General features: G+C 41.0%; 1 protein-coding gene across 3 annotated transcripts in view; it reads left to right on the forward strand.

The window, feature by feature from the left end:
* Positions 1–15,501, forward strand: part of LOC121732276 (prominin-like protein) — a 63,703-nt gene that overhangs the window by 35,460 nt on the left and 12,742 nt on the right. For 2 of the 3 annotated variants that reach the window (XM_042122104.1, XM_042122106.1), the window contains exons 2-5: positions 12,080–12,813; positions 13,963–13,986; positions 14,156–15,043; positions 15,130–15,318. In XM_042122104.1, coding sequence (XP_041978038.1) covers positions 12,080–12,813; positions 13,963–13,986; positions 14,156–15,043; positions 15,130–15,318 — 1,835 coding nt within the window. The remainder of the gene's footprint in view (positions 1–12,079; positions 12,814–13,962; positions 13,987–14,155; positions 15,044–15,129; positions 15,319–15,501) is intronic. The other variant, XM_042122105.1, reaches the window with a different exon arrangement.

A 15,501-nucleotide genomic window follows, 5' to 3' on the forward strand; every position in this document is an offset into this window, starting at 1 on the left:
TGTTGGTACGTAAGTTATTTAATAACGTGTATAACAATCGAAAGAATCGAAATATTAAGTCAACATGGTACCACCTGTTATAGAAATACATATGAGCAAGCAATAGCGCGATCTAGGCGACTCTTGGCGCCATCTGTTCCAGTTTTTGGAACTAACTTAATTTGAACAAATTTACGCATAAACACCCCCTTACAACCCTTTTTTCCAGTAAGAAGTAGCCTATGTCCTTTCTCAGGCTTTAGACTATCTGTGTACAAAATTTCATTACAATCGGTTCAGTAGTTTTGGCGTGAAAGCGAGACAGACAGACAGAGATACTTTTGCATTTATAATATTAGTATAGAACGTGTACAACAATCGAAAGAATCGAAAAATCTAGCTTAACATGGTACCACCTCTTATAGAAATACGCATGAGCAAGCAATAGCGCGATCTAGGGGACTCTTGGCGCCATCTATTTTGAGTTTTTGGAACTAACTTAATTTGACCAAATTTACGCATTTTCACCCCCTTACAACCCTCTTTTCCAGTTAAAAAGTAGCCTATGTCCTTTCTCAGGCTTTAGACTATCTGTGTACAAAATTTCATTACAATCGGTTCAGTAGTTTTGGCGTGAAAGCGAGACAGACAGACAGACAGAGATACTTTCGCATTTATAATATTAGTATAGATTAATTTACGTTTTAGTTTTATTGTTCAATATAGTGTTTTAATATGTAACTTCTTTCAATACATATATGTATCTATCTAATATCACAGCTAATATATAAAAATAAGTCTTGGTTTCCTTCCTGACGCTATAACTCCAGAACGCACGAACCGATTTCCACGATTTTGCATTCGTTGGAAAGGTCTCGGGCTCCGTGAGGTTTATAAAACAAAAAAAAATCAGAAAAACCTCAAGAGAAAAGCAGGAAAACTGGGTAAACAGGCAAAACAACATTTGCCGGGACAGCTAGTACTTATTATAAAACAAAGTCGCTTTTTTTCCCTCATGTCCCTTTGTGCCCTTTAATCTTTAAAACTGCGCAACGGATTTTGATGATTTTCTCAGTGTTAGATAGCCCATTTATCGAGGAAGGCTATAGGCTATATTTTATCACGCTAAGACTAATAGGAGCGAAGAAATAGATGAAAATGATAGTGGAAAATTATTTGAAAGGGCTAACTTGAACGCGCTAATCTCAGGAACTACTGGTCCGATTTGAAAAATTCTTTCAATGTTAGATAGTCCATTTATTGAGGAAGTCTATAGGCTATATTTTATCACGCTAAGACTAATAGAAGAATGCGGAAAAAACGGAGGAAATAATTTGAAAGGGCTTATCTCGCGAACTACTGCGGCAATTTTTATGTTATTTGGCACAGATAAGAAGTAGCCCACGTGAAGGATCATAGGCTATCGATTTTATAAAATATATAGCCACTAAAAAACTGATTTTAGTGGCTATATATTTTATACCTACCCGTGCGACGCCAGGGCGGGTCGCTAATTTTAATTAACTTGTTATTAACACGAGTGTGTTTTTTATGACAAAAGCCCCGCCACCCGTGTACAGACACCAGCACTAAATTTTAATTATTATTTTTAATAGTTTATAACATAAATTATAATAATTAGTTTTTAATAGTTTATAATATAAATTATAAACTATAATTTAGAAGGGAATAGGGTAAGGGATTGGGCCTCCGGTAAACTCACTCACTCGGCGAAACACAGCGCAAGCGCTGTTTCATGCCGGTTTTCTGTGAGAACGTGGTATTTCTCCGGTCGAGCCGGCCCATTCGTGCCGAAGCATGGCTCTCCCACGTATTTTTTAGTTTAGTAAATAACATTATTATACTCTTGAATTATCCTCCTGAATTATCATGCTGCATGATGAAAAATGAACGTTCATCATGCAGCATGTAATTCACGTAAATGAATGGTCATGCTGAATTACCGTGTACGGGGTACTTAAGAGTAGGGTCATCATTAGTGTACTTTCTAATTTCTTGAAGTTTTTCTTGACTGACTGATAAATTTGACATAATGTAATTGACATGTAAATCTAGGTCATTTTCTAGATCTAATAGAGTTGTTTCTTTAAGTGCTGCTCTAGATAATGTATCGGCTATGAACAAAAAACGACCAGGTTTGTATATTACATTAAGTGCATAGGGCTGAAGACGTAACATAATTCTTTGTAACCTAGCAGGAATGTCATATAACGCTTTTTTAAACAATGTAATAAGAGGCTTGTGGTCTGTTTCTACTGTTATTGTTCTACCATATATGTACTGGTGGAATTTAGTACATCCGAACAAGATAGACATAAGTTCTTTCTCAATTTGGGAATAGTTTTGTTGACATTTTGTTAGTGATGCTGAGGCATAGGCTATTGGTTGCTTCTCATGCATCAACACGGCACCAAGAGCATCTTTTGCTGCATCAACTGACATAGTGATTTCTTTACTTGGGTCATAATAAGTAAGTACTGGGGCAGAACAAATAAGCTTTTTTATTTTATTGAATTCTGCTTCATGTTGTTCTGACCATGACCATTCTGTATGTTTAGACAAAAGAGTTCTCAAAAGACTGTTTTCCTTAGAAAAATTAGGAATGATCCATTCATTATAGATCTAAGGTAGTTGACCATACCGAAAAATCTTTGAAGGTCATTGACACAAGTAGGTTTGGGCATGTCACAAATAGCTTTCACTTTAGCTTGATCGACTTGGACACCTTGTTTACTAAAAATATGTCCCAAATATTTGACTTCTGGGGCACATATTACTGACTTTTCTAAGCTAAGCTCTGCTAAGACTCTGTCTAAGAGCTCTGTCTAAGACTTTTAATAGAGTCTCATTGTGTTCCTCTAGAGTCTTACCATAAATAAGGAAATCATCCATCATAATTTTAACATTATTTATGTCATTAAATCTTTTTACCATTTCTCTGTGAAATATTTCTGGTGCGGCATTGATACCAAAGGGAAGGCGGGTAAATCTATACCGTCCAAAGGGGGTAATAAAAGTACACAGCCTTGATGAGGCATCAGACAAACTAAGCATCCAGAACCCTTTGTTAGCCTCTAGAGTGGTAAAATATTTTGCACCGGCAAGGTCTGATTTAATTTCATCTAAAGTTGGGAATTGGTAATGTGATCTCATTATAGCTTTATTTAATTTCCGAGGATCTATACAGATACGTAGTTTACCATTCTTTTTATTTGTTAATACTATTGAACTTACCCATTCAGTTGGCTCTTCGACACGACAAATTATTTTGTTTTTCTCTAGTTCGTCTAATTCTGCCTTGAGAGTGTTTTTAACTTGAAATGGAACTCTGCGGCATGCATCTATAGACGGAATAGCATCTGGTTTCAGTGTGAGATCACAACTGAAATCCTTTAGGCATCCTAGACCTTGGAAGAGGTCGCTGTAATCAGACATAATGGTATCACATGTGTTAATTGTAACATTGTGTACTCTTTTGATTAGTTTTAGCTTATTGCAAGACTCTCTACCTAGTATGTCCTGTCCGTCTAAATCTACTATGTGAAATTTAGCATTATGGGTACCTTTATTGTGACTAATTTGTAAAGTACATTGTCCAATGGTAGGTATAGTGTTTCCACTGTAGGTAGACAATGTATGACTACTTTTTACTAATACATCAGGAGACAGATTAAGTTTATGGAACGTTTTTAACGTTATGACATTAGTATCTGCACCCGTGTCAAGGAGAAAATTAATATTTACATTATTGACTTTGATATCGGCCCTCCAAGGGTCTGTACCTATATTGTTTATATGTATAGAGCCTAAAAAAATATTTCCTTTACCTTTGTAAGTATCTAATATTATGGGTTGTATCTGCATGTTTCGGCATACAGAGGCAAAATGATTGTACTTTCCGCATTTCTTACATTTCACACCTTTAGCTGGGCATCTGAAGCGATGAACTTGCCCACACCGGTCGCAGACTTCTTGATTTGGGTTCTTTGACTGTCTTGAACTCCATGGCTTCGATTGTCTTGAAGTGCTGCGAGGTCTTGGATTGAATTTTGCTGTTCTCGGTGTCCTAGGTGTCGCTGTGCTTGACTGAACTCTGCCTACGAAGGTACTCTCTTCTAGAGTTTTGGATTGCTGCTTTGTCATCTCCATGGATCTAGCTACTAACTCAACTGCTTCGTTTAGTGTTTTAGGCTTCTTGACTAAAATCCTTTCCTTGATGTAATGATTATTCGAATTAAGGTTCCAGCTGAAGATATCTCTGACTAGGCTGTCCTCTTGGTCCTTGAAATTGCACAGTTTGCCTATATTTCTTAGATCTGTTACGTATTCATCGAGAGATTCGTCTGTCCCTTGACGTCGGTTGAACAGTCTATGTCTCTCCATGGTTATATTGGCTTGGGGAGTGAAGTGCGACTCGAATTTTTTGATGAGATCTTCGAATGTGACTGTGTCTATGTCTACGTCTAATGAATAAAATATTGCTAGTGAGGCGTCTCCGATTAAATGTAAGAGAATCGCGACTTTGCGGGAATCCGGCTCTGCTTCGAGGCCGTTTGCTCGTAGATATAGTTTTAACTGTGTTATCCAATTTTTCCACATTAGCGGCATATTTGAGCTTTTAAGGTCTAGTGGATGTAGTGTTCCTGACCCGACTTGTATTTGATGTGGACTTCGACTTACATTTTGGGGAGGTTGCACACCCGCAGCCTGGCGTGGCAGAACTTCATCGACCATTTTGTGCATAATCTTGACTTATTTTTGTAGTTATATTTCTTCTGACACCATGTTATGATTTGTCCTTTGTTATTAAAAGACTATTTTTAAGTTATCTGTTTATTTTAACTTTATTACAATTCACATAAGACATGACGTACAGAAAGACTCATGGACGCCAGAAACAGGAATAAGAAGTGTGTTTTGACAATTGACAGATGTCAAAAACAGACTATATAATAGGAACTAACTTAATTTGAACAAATTTACGCATTTTCGCCCCCTTACAACCCTTTTTTCCAGTAAAAAAGTAGCCTATGTCCTTTCTCAGGCTTTAGACTATCTGTATACAAAATTTCATTACAATCGGTTCGGAAGTTTTGGCGTTTGGCGTGAAAGCGAGACTGACAGACAGATAGAGATACTTTTGGCGTTTGGCGTGAAAGCGAGACAGACAGACAGACAGACAGACAGAGATACTTTCGCATTTATAATATTAGTATAGATTATGTGCACACTGCATAGCTGTTTTTGGGTATTTTGATTAATTAAGGGCCGCGCTACACCGGAAGCACTTACCAGGGTTTTAAAAAGTTTTTAAATTTGACACAAATTTTGTTGACACCGCGCGCTATAAACTAAAGTCCACGCAGACGATGTCGCGGGCAACAGCTAGTTATGAATAAAAACAATATTATATAGTAAAGTAGGTATGATTAGTTCTATTACAATAATAAAGTAAAAATTAAAACGCCATCTGTTTTCATATATTAGAATTAAAATGTTGATTGCATTGATATATTTTCTGGATGGAATATAGGCCAACACGGTACACTCGAACTCCTTTATTTTAGAGCGCCTTCTGTTGTCAACTTGTCACATATATTAGAAATGCAGTAGGAGTTCTATAAGATAAGATAGATTGATTATTATTATACCAAGTGATAATATTATTAAACATAATATTCTAACGTATTAAAAACTATAAACAAAAACATACTAACTAATAAGTATGATTAGTTCTAGATTAGAACATTGAAAACTTTTTGTTCCGCCTGCGGGACTCGAACCCGGGATGAGCGCTGGCCACGCGCAATGCGAATTCATTTTCATCGATATTTTCATGGAAATAAGATATTTTCCCACATCAAAATGTAGCCTATGTCCTTTCTCAGACTCTAGAATAACTGTATACAAAATTTCATTGCAATCGGTTCAGTAGTTTTGGCGTGAAAGCAAGACAGACAGACAGACAGACAGACAGACAGAGATACTTTCGCATTTATAATATTAGTATGGATAGTATGGATTAGAAATGCAGTAGGAGTTCTACATAAGATAAGATAGATTGATTATTATTATACCAAGTGATAATATTATTAAACATAATATTCTAACGTATTAAAAACTATAAACAAAAACATACTAACTAATAAGTATGATTAGTTCTATGTTACAATAAAGTAAAAAATAAAACGCCATCTATTGAACCGTATTAGAACTAAAATGTTCATTCCATCGATATATTTCTGGATTTTTTATAATATTATACATAAAATATGTTTAAGATTTTTGAAATTTTATTTTAATACACATCCAAGACCCAGGAACATTGAAAACTTTTTGTTCCATCTGCGGGACTCGAACCCAGGACCCCCGGGATGAGCGCTGGCCACGCGCAATGCGAATTCATTTTCATCGATATTTTCATGGAAATAAGATATTTTCCCACATCAAAATATAGCCTATGTCCTTTCTCAGACTCTAGAATAACTGTATACAAAATTTCATTGCAATCGGTTCAGTAGTTTTGGCGTGAAAGCAAGACAGACAGACAGACAGACAGACAGACAGAGATACTTTCGCATTTATAATATTAGTATGGATAGTATGGATTAGAAATGCAGTAGGAGTTCTACATAAGATAAGATAGATTGATTATTATTATACCAAGTGATAATATTATTAAACATAATATTCTAACGTATTAAAAACTATAAACAAAAACATACTAACTAATAAGTATGATTAGTTCTATGTTACAAATGGCGGAATAAAGTAAAAAATAAAACGCCATCTGTTGAATCGTATTAGAACTAAAATGTTCATTCCATCGATATATTTCTGGATTTTTTATAATATTATACATAAAATATGTTTAAGATTTTTGAAATTTTATTTTAATACACATCCAAGACCCAGGAACATTGAAAACTTTTTGTTCCGCCTGCGGGACTCGAACCCAGGACCCCCGGGATGAGCGCTGGCCACGCGCAATGCGAATTCATTTTCATCGATATTTTCATGGAAATAAGATATTTTCCCACATCAAAATGTAGCCTATGTCCTTTCTCAGACTCTAGAATAATTTTGGCGTGAAAGCAAGACAGACAGACAGACAGACAGACAGACAGACAGACAGAGATACTTTCGCATTTATAATATTAGTATGAATTTTAAAAATCCGCTAGGTCGATCTCTCGATGATAGAATTGTATTTTGTATACAATGTGTTAAAATATTAACTTAGTTCAATGCACGGTTATGGCAATAAATGAAAAATTCGTGAAAATTAGATGCATCTTTGAGATTTTTTTCTATCGAGAAAATTTTAAGATATCGTGTTTTTTGCTCAGATCGAATTCTCGGAAATATAATGTAGGATCTAATTTTAGAAAATGAAACAATTCGGGGCTTATTTTCAAGTATAAAAGTGAATTATAAAATCGACAATTTAAGGTTAGTCGCCCCCTTAATGTTATAATAATAATAATAATAGCTCCCACACCGGTTTCGGTGACGGTGGCCGGTTTCATTGAAACCAGGCCAGCTACGCAGGAGTAATTTTATAGTGCCCAAGTGTGTGCGCAGTACACAAGAGCACTCTCTATTCCTTTACTCTCATAACCCAGTGGGACGGTAGACCGACACGACCGGCGAAAGATCAGGCGCAGGACCGACTTTTTACATGCCCATCCGACGCATGGATCATCTTACTTGTCAGACAATCAGGTGATCAGCCTGCATTGTCCTAACCAAACTTGGAAATAATTTGTTTCCAACGCGGGAATCAAACCCACGACCTCCCGAGTCAAGAGCCGCGCTCTATACCACTAGACCACGGAGGCGTTAATGTTAATGTTAATTAATCAATGACAGTTAATTAATACCACATCCGCTATTAATAAACGAGCCTCTTGTGACTAAACTTTAATTGAAATTCATATTGATTTAGTCCAGCAATGAATTGCTTATTAAATTGCAGTTGTATTTGGTTAACAATTCCCTAGCGTCATTTGCACACAATACTCATTTTATGTTTGTAAATGGTGCTTTGTAGTAGGTAAAATATCTCTAAATAGTATAAAACAAAGTCGCTTTCCGCTGTCTGTATGTGTGTATGTATGCTTAGATCTTTAAAACTACTCAACGGATTTTGATGCGGTTTTTTTTAATAGATTGAGTGTTTCAAGAGGAAGGTTTATATGTATAACATATGCATAATATGGTAGAGAAACACTGATAATTTTAGAGGTTTCTAATGTTATGTCGTAAATAAATTCATTTTTTTGCGTTTATATTGCAAACGCTGGCTAAACCCTACGAGATAGATCAAAATAATGTACTACAGTATTGTACACCTTAATTAGGTAAACAAAAAAGTCCGCGATGGTATATGTCTATTTCTTAGGGATAACTCACAATAGCCATTTTTGTTCTTTACTTTTTACGAAAAATAATGGCTTATTTACGAAGCGATTTTAACAATTTACAACATTAACCCTTATCCAAATAAACATGTTTGGAAGCTAAGACATTAAATGTAGATTATAATTGTCTTTTACACTATACAATTTCGATCAATACTTTAGAAGTTTTCAAACGTATAAACTTACGCGGAATCAAAAAATATGTCGCGCGGCGGCGGCCGAGGGACATAGCGGTTACGGCAGAACCGGCCGGGGGCTCTCATAAGCTTCGGGCTTATGTTATTGTAGTAGATAGTGTATTTCGTCATTGTGTGGTTGTGCAGACGGTAACGCAGAGGAGCAACCACAGCGCTTTCTTTCAGATATTCATTGTTTCTGGTTCTTTGGTTTCTGAATTGTCGATAAAAATATATTTGACTTGCGTTAGAAAAACGGACTTTTGTTTTTGCTTTGCGATTGGGTTATTTGTTGCTTAGGTCGTAGTACAGTGAATGCCAAAAGAGCACGTTCAGCAAGAGATGAAGAATCGTCAACGGAACGTGAGACTCGCCTCAGCCAGAATAGTGATAGAAATCGGATACAGAGAGAAAGAGAATCGTCTGTAGAGCGTGAGGCTCGCCTCAGTCGGAAAAATGATAGAATTCGGATACAGAGAGAAAGAGAATCGTCTGTAGAGCGTGAGGCTCGCCTCAGTCGGAAAAATGATAGAATTCGGATACAGAGAGAAAGAGAATCATCTGTAGAGCGTGAGGCTCGCCTCAGCCAGAATAGGGATAGGCATCGAATACAGAGAGCAAGAAAATCATCCGCACAGACACATAGCAACACCGAACAAAACGAACAACCAAACAGCCACAGACCCGAGAGAGTAACCAATTCATGGGTAAATAAAGAAAATTCTGCCAATTTTTGCGAAACTTTTATCGTTTACGCAGCACAATAGGAAAAATCACCCGATTTTGAAACATTCTTCATTGGTGCTCCGCTTCTATTGGTCTTAGCGTGATAATATATTATAGGCTACATCCTACTAATATTATAAAGGCGAAAGTTTGTTTGGATGTATGGATGTTTGTTACTCTTTCACGCAAAAACTATTGAACGGATTTTAATGAAACTTTACAATAATATGGCTTATACATCAGAATAACACATAGGCTACAATTTTAACCGACTTTCAAAATGGGGGAGGTGTTATGTTCGTTTTCTTATATTCAACGATTACTCCGCCGTATGTTACCCGATTTTTATATTCACAAAAGTGGTGATCTGATGAAGGATCCATAAGTAATCGAGGGAACTCCTCAAAACTTATAGGGAAACGTGTGGTGACTTCGGTTACGTGAGAAGTATTCTAAGCATATGCTACCAACAAGTAAGATTTTGCACCGAGATATACCTGGTATACCGTGGTTCGGAAGGTGCTGAGAGAACTCTTGATTCTTTATAGATACAAGTTTGGGAGTTTCGGCGTTGTTTTAAGAACAGGAACCATATGCTACTATGCAAATTACATTCATCATCATCATCATCATCATCATCATCATCATCATCACTACCATATTATACCATTTCATAGTCTTTTAGATCGAGACTCGAGTTTGTCAAGCGATAATTAAAAAAAATCTTTATTTTATGTCTAAAAATAGTTTGACGACCTCTGTGGCTCAGTGGTGAGCGCGTTGGTAGCTCAAGCCGGAGGTTGCGGGTTCAAATCCCGCCGACGGAACAAAAAGTTTTCAAAGTTCCTGGGTCATGGATGTGTATTAAATATGTGTATCATATAATAAAAATCTTAAATATATGTATAGTATAAAAGTATTAAATATATTTCCGTTGTCTGGTACCTGTAACACAAGTCCATCAGGTACTTACTAATATAACAACATTGAAGAGTATGTTTGCTTGAACGCGTCAATCTCAGGAACTACAGGTCCGATTTAAAAACTTATCTCAGTGTTAGATTGATCATTTATCGAGTAAGACTATAGGCTATATATTATATAATATATTATCACGCTAAGACTAATACGACCGAAGAAACTCAGGAAAATGCGGGAAAAACGGGGAAAATATTTTTTTATGGGAAAATGTACGGTTTCTGTAAAATTCCTAATTTACGCGGGCGAAGCCGCGCGGGACATCTAGTACATCTATATATTAAGGTCGAGTGTACTTGTTTACGCAAAAAAAGAAACTTTTCAATTTCGGCCGCCTCCTCGTACGAGAGGTTTCGAAGTCGCTTTGTTCAGTCTTTTGGGACGAGGGCACTCGAGTCGACTTCGTACTCGAAGATGTTCCCAATTCCAAGACTCCTGAAAATATAAATGAGGTCCCAGGTCGAGCCTCTTGAGGGGGTTTGATCCTCCGGTGACTCCTTGACCCTTGTGATGCAAAAGAAACCTCATTCATATTTTTCTCAAAAGTTAAAAGTGTCATTAGGATGTATTTCATAAATAGGGTCTTATTGTGTTACTATATCTTAATTAAGCTTGTGACAATCAACTAATTAAGCTAATGCCCTACAATAGCTATATTGCGATTGTTACCAACAAGGCGGCTAATGAGCGTTTCCGCTAAAATCTGGAGTAGATCCGACGTGGCAGCTCACCTTGCCCCGAATTCGTGCTGGGCGCCAATCACACGAAATGGCCGCCCCAATTACAGTTGCGGCCAGCGTGCCCGCGATATGAATATACTAATTATTCCCCATGCCACCAACGATATTTCCCAAATGGTGATGAACAGCTCCTCGCGTTAACAGTTAGGGTTAGCGCGCACGAGCGACTAAATTGTCTCCAAGATCTAGTGTGTATTTCAAGTGCGTGTGCGTGGAGGTTCACTTATCGTGCGTATCGGCGTCATGCTACATGTGGTGCGTCGAAACAATGCTAACAAGTGTAAACAAAGAGCGAGCCGACTGAGCGCGACGGCCAAGGTCCGCAGCCGCGCACGCCACCGCGGTACTGCGGTAACTGCGGGGGTACACGAGTGCTGATCCACCAGTGACCAGTCGGTGGACTTCACAGGAATTTCACATGACCACGTCCGCGTCAGTTGTTGGCTTATCCCGTCGATTATTATTATCGATATATTTTATTATTCAGTTATGTAAGTCTGCAGCTATGATGAGAGTTTTTGGGAATTTGTAAGTAGGTTAGATCGGTCGCTGCCTCTCACCGAGCGCGGCGTTATCACAACTTGCACATTATTAATACTCGCCGCGATAAACGCCATCCGCTCGAGACAATCAATTTTATTGCCGCAACTGCCTGCCACACTGTCCTACATGGCCTCCGCCGCCGCCGCCGCCGCCGCACTCGCGGCTCTCCCGCCCTCGGCGGAGAGACTATTATCGCTAGACCGGCCCGGTTTTATTGGAGTGGACCTAATGAGAGCCAATTGAAGATGATAAAATTGTTGCCTAAGTTGTACACGACGAGCGGATAACTGAACATGCGAGTGACTCGTGATCGTGATTACAAAATACGAGATTAGTTTTTAGTTCTTCAACGATGACGCGGTCCTGCTAGTCGTTTGAAATTCCAAAATCCAAATTACAAGAGATACCACTCATCAAATTTCACTTAGAATAGAAACTCCCCATATTAAATACTTAAAAAAATGATTCCTAATGATTCGTCGGTCGTTCGCAGGTGTGGTGTCGGTGTCGGACGGGCACGTGGAGTTCTCCCGCGATCAGTGGCGCGCGCTGCTGGCGCACTACGCGGGCCCGGCCGCCGTGGTCGCCGCCGCGCTGCTGCTGGCCGCGCTCATGCCGCTGGCCGGCTTGCTGTGGTGCTGCTGCCAGTGGTGTCGCAGCTCGCGCCGCCGCCGCCCCTTCGACCGTAAGTACGACGGCTGCCTCAAGGCCGTGCTCGCCATCCTGCTCATCGGCCTGCTGACGCTGCTGCTGTTCGGCGTCGTGTGCGCCTTCGTGACGGACGCGCAGCTGGAGGCGAGCGCCGCGACGGCGCCGGACGCGGCCGCGGCGGGGCTGCGCGACGCGCGCACCTTCCTCAACGCGAGCGCGGCGCACGCGCGCCACCTGCTCGTGGACAACTACGGCGAGCTGCGGGCGGCGCTGGCGGCGCTGCTGGACAGCGGCGGGCGCACGGTGCTGCGCCAGCTGGACGAGTGGACGTCGGCGACGTCGGTGCGCCACCTCAGCCGCATGGTGGAGCAGCTGGCGCGCGTGCCGGGTGACCTGCGCACCGTGCACAACCATACGGTGGTGCTGCGCGCGCGCGCCGAGCGCCTCAACGCCGGCCTGCGCCGCGTCAAGTCGCAGCTGCTGCGCACGCTGGCTGACTGCCGCGAGCCGCAGTGCGTGCAGCTGCAGGACAAGTACAAGATCGGCCAGCTTGACACCGACATACAGTACAACAAGGTGCGACACTTATACTCTCTCGTTCGTCAACATTTAAATTACAATGAATTGCGTTTCAAACATTCACGTTCACTGCTACCTCTCCTTTATGTAAAAAAAAAACTTTTTTTTACTTATTTATTTAGGTAACAAACAGTCTTTAACAAATATTTATAAACGTTTTAACTACAACTAGACCTAAAGTACCATAATAACATCAATACAAAATATTAACATTAAAAAAATGCAACTAATACAATTTTTTTATATAATTTATTTTATTTTTTATTTATTTTTATTTTACTTTATTTAGGAAACAAACAGTTTTTTTTAATTAGCTTAATATAATACAATTTTTACTTAAAAACTAATAGTTCCATAAAATTTTACTAATTTAATTTTACAGAAATACATGCTTTTATAATTTATACACAATTACTTATTTTTTAACAGGTTTTGTAATTTTGACTTATAAATAGGCAGGCTAATTTTGAATATATCAAGGTCTTTAAATTCTTCATTGTAAGTCTTAACGCTACGTTTTAGAAAACAGTTACTAGTATAAACTGATTTATATAAAGGAACGGAAAATATATTTTGTGAACGAGAACCAGGTCTAGGTACTTTAAAATAGATGCATTCCAAAATGTGTGAGGCGTCAATGTATAATACTACTTTACATATTATAAAGTATCATATTACCTACACAGAAATGCAATGATATTACATAAATAAATTTATTAATAAGTATTTTATGAACAAAATATTACCTCATTTAATTCTCTTTTGTATTGTCTTAAATTAAAAAAAAAATCGACAGAATTCAGATCATTATTGTAGCAGGAACATGATCGCCTGAAGAAGGTATTTCTCGCGTAGTTTGTATGATAGGGCGGGAGGCGGGACATAAAACGTGTCCATACTACGTGAAGATGGTCGCGGAACTTTTAAATAAATTTTGCTTAAGAGATTAGAGGAATTAATGGAACTATGCAGAATTTTGAAAAGAAACACACTATCTAAATATTTACGCCTTAAGTGTAATTGTTGAATATTATGTCTTGCTGCACTCTCAAGATGGTCAGTAGAACGAATTTAGCTAGCTAATTTAGTTATAACGAATTTGCTGTACTAAAATCTAATACACGAATGTTTTTAACGCTACCCAAGGATCTGGACAAGTACTTTCCAACTGTGAGTATGTTTTAAGCATGAATCGTGATGTAGAATGTAGATAGTCGAGTGAAGGCAGAAAGCGATCTTAAAATCAGTAAATTTTTACACAATAATTTTTTATTTATTTGAAGAAAGTGTAAGGGCTGATAAAAAATTGACAAGTCAATAAATTGTATGTGGTGTGTAGATCCCGGACGTGTCGGCGCTGCTGCACAACGTTTCGGTGCTGGTGGAGGGCACGATGCGCGAGGACGTGCGCGGCGGACTCAGCGTGTTCGACGGCATCAAGCGCACCGTCGACCAGCACATCCCGCGCGTCCACACCGCCATCGCCGACACCGGTGACCGCCTGCGCGACGTCGCCGACCAGATCGCGTGGGCGGCGGGCAACCAGAGCGCGAAGCTGGCGGACTACGAGCGCGGCACCGACGAGCTGCGCGGCTGGCTGGGGCGGTACGGGGGGTACCGGCGCTGGGCGACGCGCGCCGCCGCCGCCGCGCTGCTGGCCGTGGTCGCGCTGCTGGCGCTCGGCCTGCTGTGCGGCGTTTGCGGCAAGCGGCCCGACGCGTACGGCGCCGCCGACTGCTGCAACAAGGGCACCGGCGCCACCTGCCTGCTCTGCGGCGTCGCGCTCACGTTCGCAGTGGCGGCGGGCGTGGCGCTCGCGCTGCTGGCGTACTTCGCGGTGGGCGTGGCCTCGCAGCGGCTCGTGTGCGACCCGCTGGCGGAGCCGCGCGGCAACCGCGTGTGGGCCGACGTGGAGCGGTTCGTGCAGCTCGAGCGCGCCATGTACGGCGAGAGCGTGGAGCCCGACTTCAACCTGACGTCGGTGCTGGTGGAGTGCCACGCGAACCGCACGCTGTACCGCGCGCTGCACCTGCGCCGCCGCTTCGACCTGGACGAGCTGCAGGAGCGCGCGCGCGCCGCGCTGGCCGAGCAGGTGGCGGCGCTGCGCACCGACTACCCACCGCGCGGCCGCCCACTGCGCATCCTGCCGCCCGCCGCGCGCGACAAGCTCATCCGCCTCGGTGACACCGGCCTCTCCGAGTTCGACTTCGACCGCATCCTACACGCGGTGAGTGGCCGACCCCACCAGCGCTCGAGGGGGCGGGACGACAACTCGAGCTAAATAACTGTAACATATTACCTGTGGCCTCGCAGCTGGAGACGAACATGACGTCGCTGTCGCTGGACGGTCTGGCGGGGCAGCTGCGCAGCACGGCGGGCGCGCTCGCCGGCCGGCCGGGCTTCGCGGACGTGGCGCGGGAGCTGCGCGCCGCCGCCGACGACCTGCAGCGCTTGCACGCCGATGTCGTCCAGCCCATGCTGCGGCAGGTCGCCGACCTCGACGTGAGTACTAAAAACCTAGTTCTCATATTCCTGAAACTGTTTTCTTAAACCTCTCCTACAACTGTCTACAAAGAGGCAACGCTTTAAAGGTAGAAAAAAAAATCAGGAATCTGTTTGATTTTGACGTTACTTACCAATTTACGAAAAGAATAAATGTTTTTAGGGTTCATACCCAAAGGGTGA

The sequence above is a fragment of the Aricia agestis genome, chromosome 12 (genome assembly GCF_905147365.1).
Source record: "Aricia agestis chromosome 12, ilAriAges1.1, whole genome shotgun sequence".
Taxonomy (NCBI): Eukaryota; Metazoa; Arthropoda; class Insecta; order Lepidoptera; family Lycaenidae; genus Aricia; species Aricia agestis.